Source organism: Genypterus blacodes, unplaced genomic scaffold, assembly GCF_046128005.1.
Source record: "Genypterus blacodes isolate CSIRO-AG114 ecotype Tasmania unplaced genomic scaffold, CSIRO-AGI_Gbla_v1 ptg000055l_1, whole genome shotgun sequence".
NCBI classification, from domain to species: domain Eukaryota; kingdom Metazoa; phylum Chordata; class Actinopteri; order Ophidiiformes; family Ophidiidae; genus Genypterus; species Genypterus blacodes.
The window spans coordinates 7736939-7753737 of NW_027466867.1; the positions used below are offsets into that span (position 1 = coordinate 7736939).

General features: G+C 42.5%; 1 protein-coding gene across 6 annotated transcripts; it reads left to right on the forward strand.

Annotated features, from left to right (window-relative positions):
• The first annotated feature begins 4149 nt into the window (after window positions 1-4149).
• cyth1b (cytohesin 1b) lies at window positions 4150-16749 on the forward strand. 6 transcript variants are annotated; one of them, XM_076151523.1, is made up of 12 exons: window positions 4159-4390; window positions 11000-11082; window positions 13025-13089; window positions 13249-13315; window positions 13428-13546; window positions 13757-13950; window positions 14380-14528; window positions 14655-14767; window positions 15395-15473; window positions 15606-15677; window positions 15894-16048; window positions 16307-16749. In XM_076151523.1, the coding sequence occupies exons 1-12, from the start codon at window positions 4231-4233 to the stop codon at window positions 16383-16385; spliced, it is 1335 nt and encodes a 444-aa protein (XP_076007638.1). In that variant the 5' UTR covers window positions 4159-4230; the 3' UTR covers window positions 16386-16749. The 6 variants fall into 6 exon arrangements, with proteins under 6 accessions (XP_076007641.1, XP_076007638.1, XP_076007640.1 ...); XM_076151525.1 differs by lacking the exon at window positions 4159-4390 and adding an exon at window positions 6256-6440; XM_076151527.1 differs by lacking the exon at window positions 4159-4390 and adding an exon at window positions 8264-8659.
• The last annotated feature ends 50 nt before the right edge of the window (window positions 16750-16799 follow it).

Sequence of the window (16799 nt, forward strand, 5' to 3'; positions counted from 1 at the left end):
CCATCGCCTGTGAGTCATTTCTGTGGGGGGGGGGGGTGTGTTTATAGGGGTTTGGTTTGGTTAAGGATGATGTGTGATGAGGTTTACTCACAGGATCACGTGGAACTCAGTAGTCAGTGTGTGCTTTTGCTTTTTTATCATTCATTTTGTTTCTTTGCAGATGTTACCGTTTCTTCCTGCCTAGCTTTAAAGGGCTGCTCCACCAACTTTAACAAGCCCTCCGACAGGCTCATCTCCAGCGTCAACAGGAAGTAACTCTTGCGACCACCTCAGGTTCAGGTTTTTGCTAGCTTTGCTCATTTATGAAGGTTTTGTTTACACATTTTTAAACTTTGAAAAGTCCCTTTGATAGTTTTCATATGAGATGAATGTAATATGTATAAAATAAATAACTTCAATGGGTAAATAAACTAAATATGAGTCTAAGGGGCCCATATAAATCCTTAATTGTTACTTGTGTTGAAAAAGGTTGAATTCAAATGTATTAAATTCAAAGAGTGAATGCAATCTTTGTTTCATTGAGAGGCATTTTTGAATAGATTAAGAGACGATGAAGGCATTTTAAAGCCTTTTGGTGGATTGGAGTCTGGCTTTGGTGCTTGTTTACTAACCCAAATCCTTTTCATCACTGCACAAATCCACCTCTAATCTGCTTCATCGTGTCTGTTGAAGACCTGCATACCAAATTATCTCTGAATAACTGAGATGACATCACCGTGACTGTCTGCTGTGAAGACTTAATTCACCTGCCATTATAATTTTAAAGCAATTATTTCTGTTATAAACGAGAAAATTAGCTGTCATTGATAGCCGGGCCATTACTTTGACAATTAACTGCGAATGTGCAACGCAGCAGTTCAAGTGTTGCATTGTGGGTGGATTACATTGTATAATTTCTCCTTAAGAATCACAAGGAAAAGTGTTAATGTGATTTCTCAGCAGGAGAGGAAACTTTCCCAAACTCTGTCTGATTGCTTCCTTATTCTTGACATTACATTAGCTTTTTAAATTGAACCTCTAAATTGTGTCAAACTGGTATGATAAGTAGTCCAATTTAATTTCCCACCAAGGCTGTGAGTGTGTCCATGAGCTCACACACAGAGCCAAAGGACAAATAGACTTAAATAAATGTGGTAATCGACTCAACTTGGAAAATATTTGCGAAATGTGCCGGCCGAGCCCAGAGCGAGTGGTTTTGTCATCTCTGTTCATTCTCCTCCACATAATGTCAAACAGGATCATAGTAATCCTTCTGTGTCAAAGGAGATCTAATTTCTTCCCACGCATGCACTCTAATAGTACATTCACACACTCAGGTTATTGTTAACACTTACAGGCAGGCAGAGAATTATAAAAAAATAGGTGACCAGTCAAAGATCAGCTCATAAACAGCAGCCATGTTTTAAGTTTGGTGAGATAATGCAGATATTTTGTAAAGGAGGATATAATACCTCATCTCATCAGAAAGCTTAGAAATCACCATATTTGGAGATAAAGTGGTTTTGACTCAAACATGTCGGTTTGCTTGTGACATTTACTTGAGTATTTGAAACTATTTAGGGGCCTCTCATTATTACAAATGTGTTTCAACTGCTGCTGCAACCACTGCTTCACAATCATGGTTACACAATGTGGGCAAGTGAAGTACACAAAAACAACTACGCAAATAAAGGAATTAAGTATATTTTAGAGTTTCATTTTGGGAATCTTTTTACTTTACATTTCAGAGGGATATACCGTACTTATGACTCCACAAAAATATCCATACCCAGCATTAATAAGTAAATAATATATACCCAAGGTCTGTGCTTAAGTATAATTTTAAGAGGAAATTTTCTAGAGGAATACTGTACCTTTAAATAAACTTATCTGGCAGTTTACTTCACAAATTAAGTTTGACTTTACATGTAAGATAACATGAAGAAATAATTGAATGATGAATGATGGTGATGATTGAAATGAGTTGAATGGAAAATTCCTGTGTGTCCCAAATGTTTAGTGTTTTTATGATGAAACACAGACTTCCTGTTTACTCTGATTCTCGGCAGTCATGTTGTTCGGCACTTCAGTGAGAAAACATGACGCAAGAGTTTTTTCTTTCTCACCTGATGAAATAAAAACAAATTCTGTCTTGAACCAGAATCTTACATTTGAGTCTCTTAAAAGAGTTGTATGGCATTTGTCCAAATCTTTTTCTTTTTTCTAAAGAGGAACATTTTCAGTTGATTCAGTGCATTTACCCTGCCAGGTTCTTGATTTGTCAAATAATTGACCAAAAAAGCCAAATCATTGCCACCTGAAGTTGTGATGCCGCCCAGTGGCAGCCAGGGGAGTTACACACACACGTACACACACACACACACACTCTTGTAGAAACATGTAGGATGAGAGGAAAACTAAGCATCACCTACAATGTGCAGTATTGAGGTGGTATACGATCTTTATTATTAATCAACACTTTCCTCAACGTGGATGTTGTGTTGAAATTTGCTGTGTAGTTCAATTAAGTTGATGACCTGTGACAGCAGAAAAGGAGAAAACAAGGTGTGTGCACATTTCCAGCTCATTTGGTTGCCATGGTAATTGTGTGTGTGTGTGTGTCTATTTACATGACCCTTAATGTAATCGATTTTATTAACATTTTATTCCCCACAGCATCCCCAGAAGTATAAAACATGAAAAATACAATAACTTAATTGTTCTGATGATACAATATATTAATATACAAATACCCAACAAATAAAATCAAAGGCTAAATCAGCATTTTGAATCAGCAACATATTATAATAAAGTAAATACTCACACTCACACTGTGCTGCTTTGTGTGACTTGTTGTGGGAGTAGTTTCTTTCTGCTGTGCATCACTGACGGGTGTGTAATGCTGCAAACTCCATTTATAGAGCATTTATGAGCTCACTGGGAATCTTTATGTTATTGTATCCTTTGGCATGATGGGTGAATGTATCCAGCTCCCCCCTATGTGGCAATTAAACCACCAGAGGATTTGACACCACAGCTGATGGTACATATAATGTACATCTATTTTTATGCTCTGTACTCTGAACTGAATCTAGATTTGTTTTTGCCTCAGTTGTGCTTTGAAAAGTCAGAATACAGAAGATTACTGTGTACTGACAGCATACTTTCCCTCAATTTTTATCTGGTGACTGATGCTATGGAAACGCAAACTGAGTGTTTCTGTTTTGGTTGTTGCGGTATGCAGTCTTATAGGGGTGAAGCAGCTAATCTTCCTGTTTTTCACTGCTTTGGTTTCTCTCTGGCTTCTTTAGAAAATCACTGTGCTGAGGGAAATGATGAAAGCAGTTTGAAGGGATAAGTGACTGACAAAAATACTGACTGAGTTCAAGTACAAGAAAAGGAGGTCAGCCAGAGAAGGGCAGATTCCACTGATCTGCAAGTAATGAAACTCCCCAAACAGGAAATATGATGTTTAACCATTACAGTAAAAGCTCAAGTATTTCAAAATAAATGTTGACTTATATGAGAGTGTTGTTTCCTATGTGTAATCTATAAGTGGTGATTAGATTTTCCTCCATAGTCCTCCTATTGGTCCTTGTATGCCCTTGGTATGTACAGTATCTATATGGCAGATGTGTGTGTGTGCTCAGTGTGTGTGTGTGTTTGCTCTGACTAAACTGGGCCCTGATATGTGTGGGGTGTGAAACAGGAGGATATGGGTTTACGCGTAAATTTGTCGTCACTTCCAAAAATATGCAAACAACTGTTCAGAATGACAGCAGTGTGTGTGTGTGTGTCTATGTGTATGTGGCATTTTGAACGCTTATGCAAAGGGTGTTTTTGTTAGCCCTCTTAGGCATTGATTTACATCTATCATAATTGCAGGTTTGTGTGTATGTTTTTGTGTATTTACAGTACATATTCCTGTGTGTGTGTGTGTGTGTGTGTGTGTATGTGTGTGTGTGTGTGTGTGAGAGAGAGAGAGAGAGTGAGTGAGAGTGTGGGTGAGAGGCAGACATATAGTGAGGGATTCAGGAGTGAGGTCAAGTGAGAGAACAAGAGCGTGTGGAGTGAGAGAGAGGGAGCGAGAGAGAAAGAGAGAGAAAGAGAGAGAGAGAGAGAGAGAGGGAGGAATAGACTGTTTGTGTGAGTTTATTTGAGTCGGTCAGATTCTGGTGGCAGACGGGGAAACTCTGCAGCCATTTTTCAGTTTTGGCGTGATGCTGACTTAAAGGTGCGCATACGGAACAAATGCAGATGCACTCTGGATTACCATCAACCTCGACACAATTCCGTCTCAAACTTAACACACACACAGTTGTGATGGGGAGTGTCAGTGAGCTGTGTGCCTCCAGTTTCCAGGCGTTTCTTTGTCAGTCGGTGCGACCTGCACCACCTGCTGCTGCCTCAGGTAAGCAACATTCCTTATGATACATGTCTGTAAAAAGCTTATGGATCACTCTGGAGCCATGTAAGCAACCCCTGGGCTGAGCTTTGTAAACAAGCCTTCTCTTCATTAGCATTGTTTTCTTCATTTCTGTATCTGTATCTTAGTTTTGTTGTGTCTGTGGTTACATGTTGGCGTTGAAGTGATTCTAGACTAGAAATGTCAGATAAAAAACAGTGAGACGCGAGAGTGAGGCTCGCACAAAGTGCTATCAGTGTTCAGTTGCCGTGGTGATTTTCTGTTAGGTTAACAAGACACAGAGTGTTCTGTCATGTTTTGTGTGTGTGAAAGAGAGAGAGAAGGAAAGTGTGCGTATATTTGTGTTACAGGAAGAGTGCAAGTTTGTTGCGTTTTGTGTTTATGATATTTCAATGTTTATGTATATACATGAGTCACAAACTCTCTGTGAACATACAGTACATATAGATGTGTGCATATGGGCGTGTGTGTGTGTTTATGATAGTGGGCTAGATATGAGAAAATGACGCACACCAATCATCCTCCTCTCCAGTGGGTGCTGTAGTGACATAATCTCCATCACTGCCCACTGCTCTCTCCCCGCAGGAGCTCTGGTACAGTAATATGTTTCATTATGCTCAGTCACACTGTTTCACTAAATAAAAACATCGTGTTAGAACCATCACCTGTCTTAGATGACACTCGTTCATATCCTTTCACTTCCTCCTCCATGTATGTTTGAGGATTTGTCTTCTTTTCATTTCTTCTACGTTCTCCTTCATATTTGAGACTGGAAGCTTTGAATTACACTCAGTCCTATTTTTGATACAATTAGTTTATCATTATCATTGTCCTTGTCCTGACACCTCAAAACAGACCTGGACTCCATGCTCTTTATTATTTATTATTTCTATTACTGCATGCTATTTTGAGTCTAAAACGAGCTCATAGTGTTTTTTAAACATTATAAACCAACAAAATATTGTCAAAGCAAAAAAGGAAACAATAGGGAAAGGCGTCAGTAAAAAACAACACAACAAGGGAAGAAAACAATGTGATAATAATAGAACAAAAGGAGGAAACTATTGATACTCCATTAGTTTTCTTTGATGATTTTGAAATGCAGTGTATTAATAATGTCTTCCAAATGCTCAAATTAAGTGCCAGGGGCTCTAAATTGTACTTAAGTACAGTAATTGACTGACTGTAATTACTCTCTTACTCTGTAAATGTGTGTATAGCAGCAGCAGCGTTTCCTAACCATATCCTGTTTTCGCTGAGTCCAAACTCTGAATAAAGCTCTGATTCAAGCTCACAGCTGCAGTTCCTCCATCCTCCCCTCCGTCCCTCCTCCCCCTTCCTCACAGACAAACCATTCCTGGTATCAAACATGCTCCATCATTCTTCACTCCACATGTGGCTAAATGCTTCTCTGTTCACCGGGTGGAGTATTAGTGGATATTTAATTGTTTCTTTTTACCTATGTTGTACTTTCCTTGTTCTCCATTACAACACACACACAAGTGACACTTTTTACATCTACTGTACATTTACTCAAGCATTGTACCCACACAAGCATTGACTTGTATTTTACTTTTACCAATTTGTGAGACTTTGTACTTCTATTCCACTTTTTTTGTGACAGGCGTATTTACTTTTTAGATTATATTGTTTTTCTACACAAAATCCCCTATGGCATTTTGGGCTACATGGTAAAAAGAATAAACATGTTTTCACTCAGTGTGTGTACTGTACACGTGTGCGTGTGTGTGCGTGTACTGTATACACACACACACTAACTGGGTCTGAGGTCTGTTTATGATGAAATGCTCTGTGATTGGCTGTAGCCTCTTAAGCCCCGCCTTGTCATCCTGCCTCGCGCCGGTCGTCTCCATACACAGCTGTCACAAAGTGCCGTTTTTCGAGCAACCCGGCGACAACAAAACACACATTTCTCCTCTTTTATCTTAAGTCGAGCTCAAATAAATAGTTTTGTTCTCTCATTAGGCGTTGAGCAGAAGTTGAGACATGGTGCTGAAGTCGGAAGACGGAGTTGGTAAGTTTCCTGACCCGCTTTACTTACAGCTTAAAGCAGGCTAACCGGATAGCTAGCACGCGAAGTAGCCACTAACGTTGTCGAATTGAAGAAACTTTACAAATGCTTACAAACAGTGCGACTCCTGCTGTAATTTAACTTCTTACCACCGCAACAAACCCTACATGTTTGTTTTTGTCATGTTTTTGCTGACGCGCTGCTTTCCTGTCTTAAACTGGGACAAGGGATCCATTATTAAAAGTTTGGGTAGAGGCCAGGCCATATGGGGTTTTTGTGCTTATTATGCAGCAGTTCCTAATGCGTGTGTCTATAAATACACTCAAAGCATCCATTGATTGAATGGAAACAAAAGAATATCTGAAGGAAGTAAAGATAAGCTGTTAAATCTCATAATGACCTACTAGTTGTGTATGTCCTAATGTACGAATTCCAGCTTTGTGAAGGTTAATGTTAAGTGTTTGCAGCGACAAAGCTGAACCAACTCCTCTCTGAAATGTTGTCAGCTTCAGAAAGGTTTGGGTTTATGGCAAGATAGTTGTATTGAATTGTGTTTGACTGTACGTGTGAACTTAATTAACCCTTAATTAAGTGTATTTGACATTTCGGGAGCAGGTGCCTCCACAGTTCAGCCTACATTTATAGAGTGAATGTGTCAGAATGTGCGAGCAGGCCTGTGTCTGAGTCTCAGGGGCTCAGAGAAATGCTGCCTGCTAGTGCCAAATATAGAGCACACAGTTGTTTAAATAAGCTCTCAGTCCTCCTTTCATCCTCAGTCATTCATAATGTGTGCCAGTATCACTTGATCCTGTCGTATTTACCAGGTATTTGTGTTTAGGTGCTCATTGATTGCTTTTTAATACACGACTTGTACATGAAAAGATGAAACATTATTAACAGACAGTTCTAGATCACAGGGCATACCAGGTTAGGTTGATATGTTGTATTTTCTGTTAACCTGGTGCATTATTTGCCAAGTATTGATCATGTTTTTAAATAAAACCTCATACTACCTTTGGAATTCTCACATATTGAACGTTTTCCTGCCAGCATGTTTGCCATTTTAAAGGAGTTGTTGCTGGTAGATGCACTTAAACACCATCAGTCTCGGGTCTGTGTTGGTGAAGAGGAAGAGGAGGCTCAGGTTCAGGGTCTCGGAGGGTTCTGCCTTTGAAATAGGCCACAGCTGTTCTGTGGGTTTCTTCATTTCTCCATCCATACCAGTCCTTGCGTATGAGTGAATACAGTTGAGTGTGTGAGGAATCTACATGTGATGAATGACGAAGACAGATTTTTTCTTCATTACAAAACAGTGCGTGGTTGTTAAGTTCATTCTTATTTTTTTGAATCTTGGGTGTTGGCTGAGGGAGACACACACTTATTCATTCAGCTTCTTGTGTGTTTGTTGGCCCTGAGCTGCAAATACAACATTTAAGGAAACGCATTCACAGACGGACAAAGACATTATTATCAGCTGTTGGTTGGTGGCTGCTTTATGTTGGCGACCATAGAAAAATAACGTGTTAAAATCGGCTGCATTTTCTCTCTCTCTCGCTCTCTCCTCTCTCCTTTCTCTTCTGTATATGTGGCTGTTTCTTTCTGTCTCCCCTTTTTTCCTGTCTCTCTTCCTCTCACTGTGTTTCTCTCTGCTCTCTCTCTCTCTTTCATCTCTCTCTCTCCGTCTCCCTCCCTCTCTCTGTCTGCCCCCCGCCCCTCTCTCTCGCTGTTGTCCACATGGGGGAGCTTGCGTTTGATGCTTTGCGACTTGAATGAAGGTGGGAGGAGTCAAGATGGACAGAAGGAGGGGTAGAGAGATGAGAGTTTAAGGGTATTCCCCCTACACATTCAGTCTACACGATCACTGCTCTTCACACACACACGCAAACTCCAGTCCTCTCCTGCTAGAATGAGTTTAAAGATTAAGAGGAAAGAAAGTCAGCCAGCAGGGTGCCTGGACTAGAGGGACAACCAGGACTGGGAGCCTGTTTTTGGACAGGTCTAGACTATAATGCTGACTGGACAGGGGGAACGTGTTTCATACTGCAGCGGTGGTTACGTTTGAATTGTGGATTCTACAGTTGGAGCTCAAAATATAACTGGATTAATTCTTGAATACCGGGGTGAGTCCTTGGTTAGCGTATTCTCATCTAACCGGGAAGACAGGGACCAGAGTTGGATGATGGGAGCCTGGAGGTGAAGCCACACAGCTGAAGTTTTCCCTGGTATGAAGCTCATTATTAGAGTTGTAACTGGTTTAATAGGGAGGATATACTGCCTATAATATTGGTAAAATCAAATGGCTTATCTCCTCTTTTGTATTTTCCTTGTAGTTATGAAGCTGAATAGCAGATGTGTGTATTGTGTAGTGATGCAACCTCTATTCTTAGATTGAGTTATTTATAACTTTTGTGAGTGAATTGTTAATGACCTTGGTGTCACAACACCTGGTGCTGTACAGTGTTTTAAACTGTGAAGAAACAGATGATTTGATGAGTAATTCAGATTCAACCCATCCTCAGGATAGTTGCACAAACGTGTGAGTGCGCCGCACGTCAGAGCTCCAGCGCCCTTTGCAGAAGTGTGTGGGTGTGTGGTCTTGTCTTTCCTGGGAAGACGTCAAGAACATACGGTACCTGCTGATTGAATAATGTGGTTGTTGTGTGTGTGTGCGTCATTGCTATGAACCTCAGACGATGCTCTGTGTAATATGATGTACAAGAGATTAGATGGGTGAGAACAAGCATCCAGTCTAATGATCGGATCATTACCAGAGAAGGAGTTGATCAGTAGTTTGGTGATTTAGTTTTAGTTTTGTCTCCACACACACCTGTGATGTGCATTCGTCATTATTTGTAGCTTTATTTTAGGTGGAAAAACAATACAGAGTGCCGGTTAGGAGTAGAAGATGTTTGTTGTGGAGAGCAGCTGGTCGTCAGCAGCATTTCAGTGAGGAGGTGTCCCATTACTTGCCAACACAAACACACACTGGCTGACCGGAGGCTATGCAGAGCAGCTGATCCAGGAATCAGAAGACACACAAATTAGTAATGCCTGTGTTTTCTGTGGCTGTTTGCTTCCGAACGAGGCTGATAGGACATCATTTCAAAAGGCAAAGCATGAATCCACGGCTCATATTTCCTCTGCTGGTGAAATGCCAGAGGAAGTGTTGTCACAGCCTCCCTGCACACAATGCTGCGTTATTCTTGTCACCGGGTTTATAATAGAAACTGATCCGGCCTACTTTATCCCTTCTCTCTGGGTGATCGGTATGTGTGTGTGTCTGTGCTGAGCCAGTGTGTCAGCGTGTGTGTGTACAGTATGTAAATGTTATCAGTATCCAAGGTGCTGGTTCAGTGAAGGCACCATGGACACCGGATTTGCCTTGTACCTGATCTGTGGTGTCTGCAGGGGACTGGATTGTGGCCTGATTGGTCCGTTAGACGCCATTGTTTGTTGAAGCCATTTACAGGTTAATTACTAATGACTTCAGGTAAGAAATAACACGGGTAAATAGACTCAAAGGTACAGCCATTGAAATCATTGCAGTGTATAGTGATACCAACTCTGAGAAGTGAGCACAACAGAAGCCGTGTGGTTCCTGTAATGAGCGATGAAAACGCCTCTATCGCTCTCCTTCCCCCTTTATCTCCCGCTATCTCTCTCCTGCTGGAACATTTTCTTTTCCTGCCTGTAGTCACAGAGGAAATGTTCTTCTCCAGCAGACGGTGGAGAGGGAGTGTCCACGGGAATGGACTGTGAAAGTATTTGCATGTGAGGATCATATGATAAACATGAAATATGCAGCTCAGCACATTGACTGCAGCTACGCTTCATCCTCTCTCTCTCCCGCTCTCTCTCTCTCTCTCCCTCTCTCCCTCTTTTTTCATTTAAAAGAAAACCACACGTCTGTCACTGCGGGACCCTGGTTTCCCTTCTTTCCTTATCGTTCCTCTGCAGATATTTTGGTGTGTGTCTGTGTCCACAGTTATGGGTGTGGAGGGTGGTGACCATATTTCTAACCATTATTCCCCAGAGCCTGGATAAGTCGCACTGTTCTGTATTCAGTAACGAGCATCGTGTCCTTGGCGTTCTAGAACTTTTCTCAAACAACTTTGTAGAAAACGTCCGGTAATTTTTGTAGGAGGGGGGGGGAATCTTTTTTAATTAGTAATTAAAAGATTGATGACCGAGGCGTATTAGCGTATCTTTAAAGTAACAGTGGACTTATTTCAGCAGTTTTGTGGCCAAGAGAAGACTGAAAAGATGCTCCAAAAAGCAACTTTTGTTTGCTCCAAACGCCTGCGTATGAATAATCTCTTTCAGAAGTCCAATTCGGCTAAAGGGTACGATAGAAGTAAGCAACATGTTCTACCGCCCGTCACATGAGTAAGAAAAAGGGGGCTGATTTCATCCTCCAGTATTGGGGTGGTGAGTTGAGCCACTATGTTGCCATAGTGACCGCGAGCACTGGGAGTGTGTGTGTGTGTGTGTTTTTGTGTGACCATGTGTATTTTTAATCATTTGATGTTAGTGTTACATGAACAAATCTTCTCTCTCCTCAGTGCCTAATGACCTCAGCCCAGAAGAGAGACAGGAGCTGGAGAGCATCCGTCGCCGAAAAGAAGAGCTCCTGCTGGACATACAAGTAAACAACACACACACACACACACACACTCACACTCACACTCACACACTCTCTCTCTCTCTCTCTCTCTCTCTGAGGCCCAATTATATACTTCCCTTCTTCCTTGAATTTCTTGATCAAGATGAGACTATTTTTGATATGCAAGAACACAGAAAAATTATAGATACACTACAATTCTCTATGTGTCTTGTTTAAACATGTATATAAAAATAATACTATCTGCGCATTTACGTCTTTAACTATAAGTAGAAGAAAACTATGAGCGGTCCCCTCTGCCTTGTTTACTGTGAAGTGCGGCGAGGAGGAAAGGAGAGACATTTACAGCCCATTTTCCTCACTAATGCCAAAGTCGCCACCAGAAATGTGTGACATCAGTGTTGCAAATGCTCTTCAGTTTATTTCACAGATGTGGCAGGAATGACGGCGTCCTCCGTTGTTTTACATTTTCCTCACGGCGTTCCTTTGTGTGCTTGCGGGAGAATCTCTGGCTCAGTGTCTAGACCAGTAAGGCCGTAGAGGTGCCGCCGTGTTTATGTGTGCGTGTGTGTGGTTTTGTGTGTGACCACCAGAGCGTTAGTGTACGCATTCAGGTCAGATGATTGTCTTTGTGTGTCTTTGTGTGTCTTTGTGTGTGTGTGTGTGTGTGTGTGTGTGTGTGTGTGTGTGTGTGTGTGTGTGTGTGTGTGTGTGTGTGTGTGTGTGTGTGTGTGTGTGTGTGTGTGTGTGTGTGTGTGTGTGTGTGTGTGTGTGTGTGTGTGTGTGTGTGTGTGTGTGTGAGAGAGAGTCAGCCTGCAGGCACAGGTTAACCACCTACCTCAGCTGCCTATAACCCTAAATAAATGTACAACTCTGTGTGTTTGACGACGCGCCCTGCAGGACACAGTCACCAGCCTTAACCTCACACACAGCATGTTGTGTGTTTGTGCCCTTTTATAGCTTTATTTTTTCTTCCAATTTTACAATGTTGTAGCTGTGATATATCGGCCCAGAGCACTAAACGTACGGAATCCCACCCGCGAGCGTGAATAGATTGATGGACTTTATTAGCCAGGTCGACTCCCGTTCTCTGCGTCTCCCCTCTAAGCTCCGCCCCCGTCTTCCCCTGGGGTGCTGATGGGTAATGGCCCATGAAATATTCCAGTAATCCTGTTCATTTATAAGATGGTGTCGTCATGGAAACCCATCCATATCGGTATCCATAGTATCCATTGGTGTTGGAGCCTGATGTCCGGCCGTCTCATGCTCTCCTTTTGTCTCGGTGTGAACATTTCTTCGTCTTCTCTCTCCCTCTCTCTTCTAAAATGATCTCAGTCCATTTGTCGCCCCTTTCTGCTTCTCAGTGTTTCTCCATCTGTCTCCCCGTTTCATTCCCAACACCTCTGCCGCTCGCCGCTCGCAAGCAGCTCCGCTAAGCCAATCAAAGACTTTGAGCCCAAGAATTCCCGTCTCCCCACCAGTGTGACACTTAAGCGAGCAGACCGGGGAGGCTGGCCGGTGAAAGTAGGCTGATTATAAATCTGGGTCATAAAGAGGAGGAGCGGCGAGGGTGGTCGACGCCGACCCCAGAACAGGTGCTCCGGCTCCCAGAGGGCATTTTGTGCCGAGTGCGACTGTTCCACATAACTCCCGCTGAGAGGAAGAATGAGTTGGTGAGAGAGGGAATCATGACGGCACTTTAGGGTTTTACTGGGTCGTCTCTTAGGAGTGTTGGGCAATCAAAGAGGATTCTGGAACAGACGACCTTGCATGACGCACTGGGTTAGACGGAGGAAACACAAGTGTGTGTGTGTGTGTATGTGTGTCGACTTCATCAAAGTGGCTGGTGTGAGGGTCCAACGTCACAGAGGAGAAACTATTTATCACTAAAGCACCACCTGTCACACACATTCTCAACCATTTCTCCTGTTTCCCATCATGCCTCTGTCCTCCCGCCTGCTCGCAGAGGTTGAAGGATGAGATAGCAGAAGTGACCTGTGAGATTGAAAGCCTGGGCGTGACTGAAGAGAGGTAAGGTATCGCTCAACTATTTCTGTGTTTGTTGGCAGATTTGAGAAAAATCACTGGGACGTTCAGAACAGATTCTGCTGCCATATGGGATTGATGATCCAGGGTGTGTGTCGTGTCATTTATCACACTTTCTGCCCGTTACTCTTCATCTGTCTTTAGGAAAAGCATGCAGAGAAACAAACAGATGGCCATTGGCCGGAAGAAGTTTAACATGGACCCCAAGAAGGTGAGAATAAATCCTCCTCTTTGGAAAATGGAGAGAGAGAGAGAGACTGAAGTGTTAACTGGTCTGAGCTTTGAGGAAGCAATGTATTTACTGGGATGTGTTTTCTGCTCAGGGGATCCGCTTCCTGATTGACAGCTCTCTGCTGAAGAACACCAGCAGTGACATCGCCCAGTTTCTCTACAAAGGGGAGGGGCTTAACAAGACCGCCATAGGCGACTACCTGGGGGAGCGGTGAGTGAAACTGAGCAGGTCTCTTCCAAATACTAAATAATTCTGTTTGTGTGAAAAACAGAAATAATGAATAATGATAATGGACACAGAAACCATTCCAAAAGCAGTGGGTGAGCTAATTAGCTTAATGGAACAGTATTGAGTTTATACAGTTGACCACCCCTATGTGTGTGTGTGTGCCTTTACATGTATGCCTTTTGTTTTGTTCAGAGATGACTTCAACATCGAGGTCCTTCATGCCTTTTTGGACTTGCATGAGTTCTCAGACCTGAACCTGGTTCAGGCCCTCAGACAGTTTCTGTGGAGCTTCAGGCTGCCTGGTGAGGCTCAGAAGATCGACCGCATGATGGAGGCCTTCGCCCAGAGATACTGTCACTGCAACCCCGGAGTGTTTCAGAACACAGGTGTGTGTGTGTGTGTGTGTGTGTGTGTGTGTGTGTGTGTGTGTGTGTGTGTGTGTGTGTGTGTGTGTGTGTGTGTGTGTGTGTGTGTGTGTGTGTGTGTGTGTGTGTGTGTGTGTGTGTGTGTGTGTGTGTGTGTGTGTGTGTGTGTGTGTGTGTGTGTGTGTGTGTGTGTGTGTGTGTGTGTGTGTGTGTTCTTGGAAGAATGAGAATAGGAAAGAGGCACTGTAAGATAAACTACTGTGCTTCTAGATGCTTCTAGATGCAGACCTGAACACCACTTAAGATGTGTTGTTCCTAGAATGCTCTATAGAAAGACAGTAAGACAAAAGAGAGGGAATATTTCCAAAGTCGTAAATCTTCCCTGATAACTTCTGTCAAGTTGTAAAAAAGAAAAAACAACCTCCCACATGTACTGTATTTGTTTTACAGACACATGCTACGTGTTGTCCTTTGCTGTGATCATGCTGAACACCAGTTTACACAACCCGAACGTGAAGGACAAACCAACGGTCCAGAGATTCAACGCAATGAACCGAGGCATCAATGACGGAGGAGATCTGCCAGAGGAGCTGCTCAGGGTGAGAGAAGTTATTGGAATCATTTTTGTCCACCTTGCAAATAACATGCTTAAAAATGAAACCACCCAATAATCCATATTATGAAAGATTCAAATCTCTTTGCCCTCTGTCTCTTTTTCTGTGTAGAATCTATATGACAGCATTAAGAACGAACCGTTTAAGATTCCAGAGGATGATGGGAACGACCTCACACACACCTTCTTCAACCCTGACAGGGAGGGATGGCTGCTCAAACTCGGTATGTTCCTCCTTTTAGCAGCTCATCCTGTTGGGGCAGTATGAGATACACTGCCCTCTAGCGGGCTTTATTTGGAACTGCAGCCTGAACATGTCGCTGACTCTCTAAACATATAATTCAAACTGTAGGACATTTATTCACCTTACATACATCCTAATATGTGTGTTGGATTATTTAACTGTTCTATACATTCAGCCTAATTGTCTTTCTTGTTTGTTTGTTTTCTTGTTGGGTTATGATTCCAGGAGGTATGTATGTACGTTTAAGGCTCAACCTGCCAACTCTGCTTCTTAGCCCGCCCCTCCCCCCTGCTTTACTCCCTGTGTGTCCCTTACATCAATCAATGAGGCATCACTTTCATTGACAAGAATGAGCATTCATTTTTGTATTTATTTTCTATTTTTTAACCGTGTGCTGTATGTAATTGAGCCAAACAAAAGTGGGGGCTACACACGGCACGTCCCTTAACAGCGCTTTGCTTTACTCACTGTATCATTGTGCTTCAGAGTGCTGCTGTCATCACACAACGTCCAGTGTGCCGCTCATAAATAACACAAGCTTCAGCGCTTAACAAAACGCCTGTGACCGTTTGCTCCCTGAGGTCTGAGCCGAGCTGTAATCTCTCCTCAGGTGGCCGAGTCAAGACCTGGAAGAGGCGTTGGTTTATTCTCACAGACAACTGCCTCTACTACTTTGAATACACGACTGTAAGTAATGACTTGATGTTTTGGCTGGACAGCAGAGTAAACAAGTGGTGCTGTGTATCCAAATATACAACACGCACTGTAATCCTCTCTCCCTCCCTCTCTCTTTCTCTCTCTCTCTCTCTCGTCTACAAGGATAAAGAACCCAGAGGCATTATTCCTTTGGAAAATCTCTGTATCAGAGAAGTGGAGGACTCCAAAAAACCGGTAACCTCTTACATAAAATGTTTAAAAAGGTCTTGTTGCAGTACTAACTGATCTATCACCCTTTGATCGCCCATGAAATGTGAATGCTATCTTTATTTTTTGTATCTTTATCCAGCCTAGTTGTTGGATGTTGTTTAAAGCCCCACAAACAGTGAACAGTTTGATTTTGCGTATTTCAGTGTTTTGATATTGACAACTATCTCCTCCCCCCTCCAGAACTGCTTTGAGCTCTTTATCTCAGACCACAAGGATCAAGTGATCAAGGCCTGCAAAACTGAAGCAGATGGCCGAGTTGTTGAGGGAAACCACACCTTTTACAGAATCTCAGCGCCAACCCCTGAGGAAAAAGATGAATGGATCAGCAGCATCAAGTGAGTCCTTTATTGTGCTGAGAGAGAGAGAGAGAGAAAGAAAAGGATACATGCATGCATCCTCCACCACAGGAGACGACTTCAGTTTCTAGGTCGTGTAGTAAAGCAGGATGGAGGTCAGGAGGAGACAAACTCAACTTTAAAAAGCATATTGTTGTTAGGATTATACTACTAACTGTGATTAATTAAAGATGATCAGTTTGCTTGCATTGGGAGTTCTTTTTCTCACTTCAGCTTTCCTCCATGTTTCCCCCGCAGAGCCGCAATAAGCAAAGATCCTTTCTACGAGATGCTGGCTACACGGAAAAAGAAGGTTTCCTCCATGAAGGGACTGTAGAGGAGCCTGAAAACAAAACGTGTTGAACTCGGAAACGCATACAACTGGATATGGACCTGAACAACTGGACCTGAGGGTAACATTCGGACCTTGCAAAGAGGTTTCAGCCTCTGAAAAGGTCGTCGCATTTAAGAGCTCTTTTCTTCTAACACTTGCTTTGTTGGGACAGAACAGAACGTTGCTGCTGCCTCTGATCCCCAACGTCAGAATATTAGAATCCCTGCTCTCGAAGTAAAGGAACACTTAAGGAACACTGTGCCACTGAGAGGAGAGAACAGTGTGGTTAGTTTGTAGCACAGGGTGTATGATGATGGAAGCACAAGTTACTGCTGTTGATAGTTAAACATTGAAAGAAAGCTGTCAATGTTTGATTAAAAACCTCTCTACCTTTACAACGGATGGAGTTACAGAAAA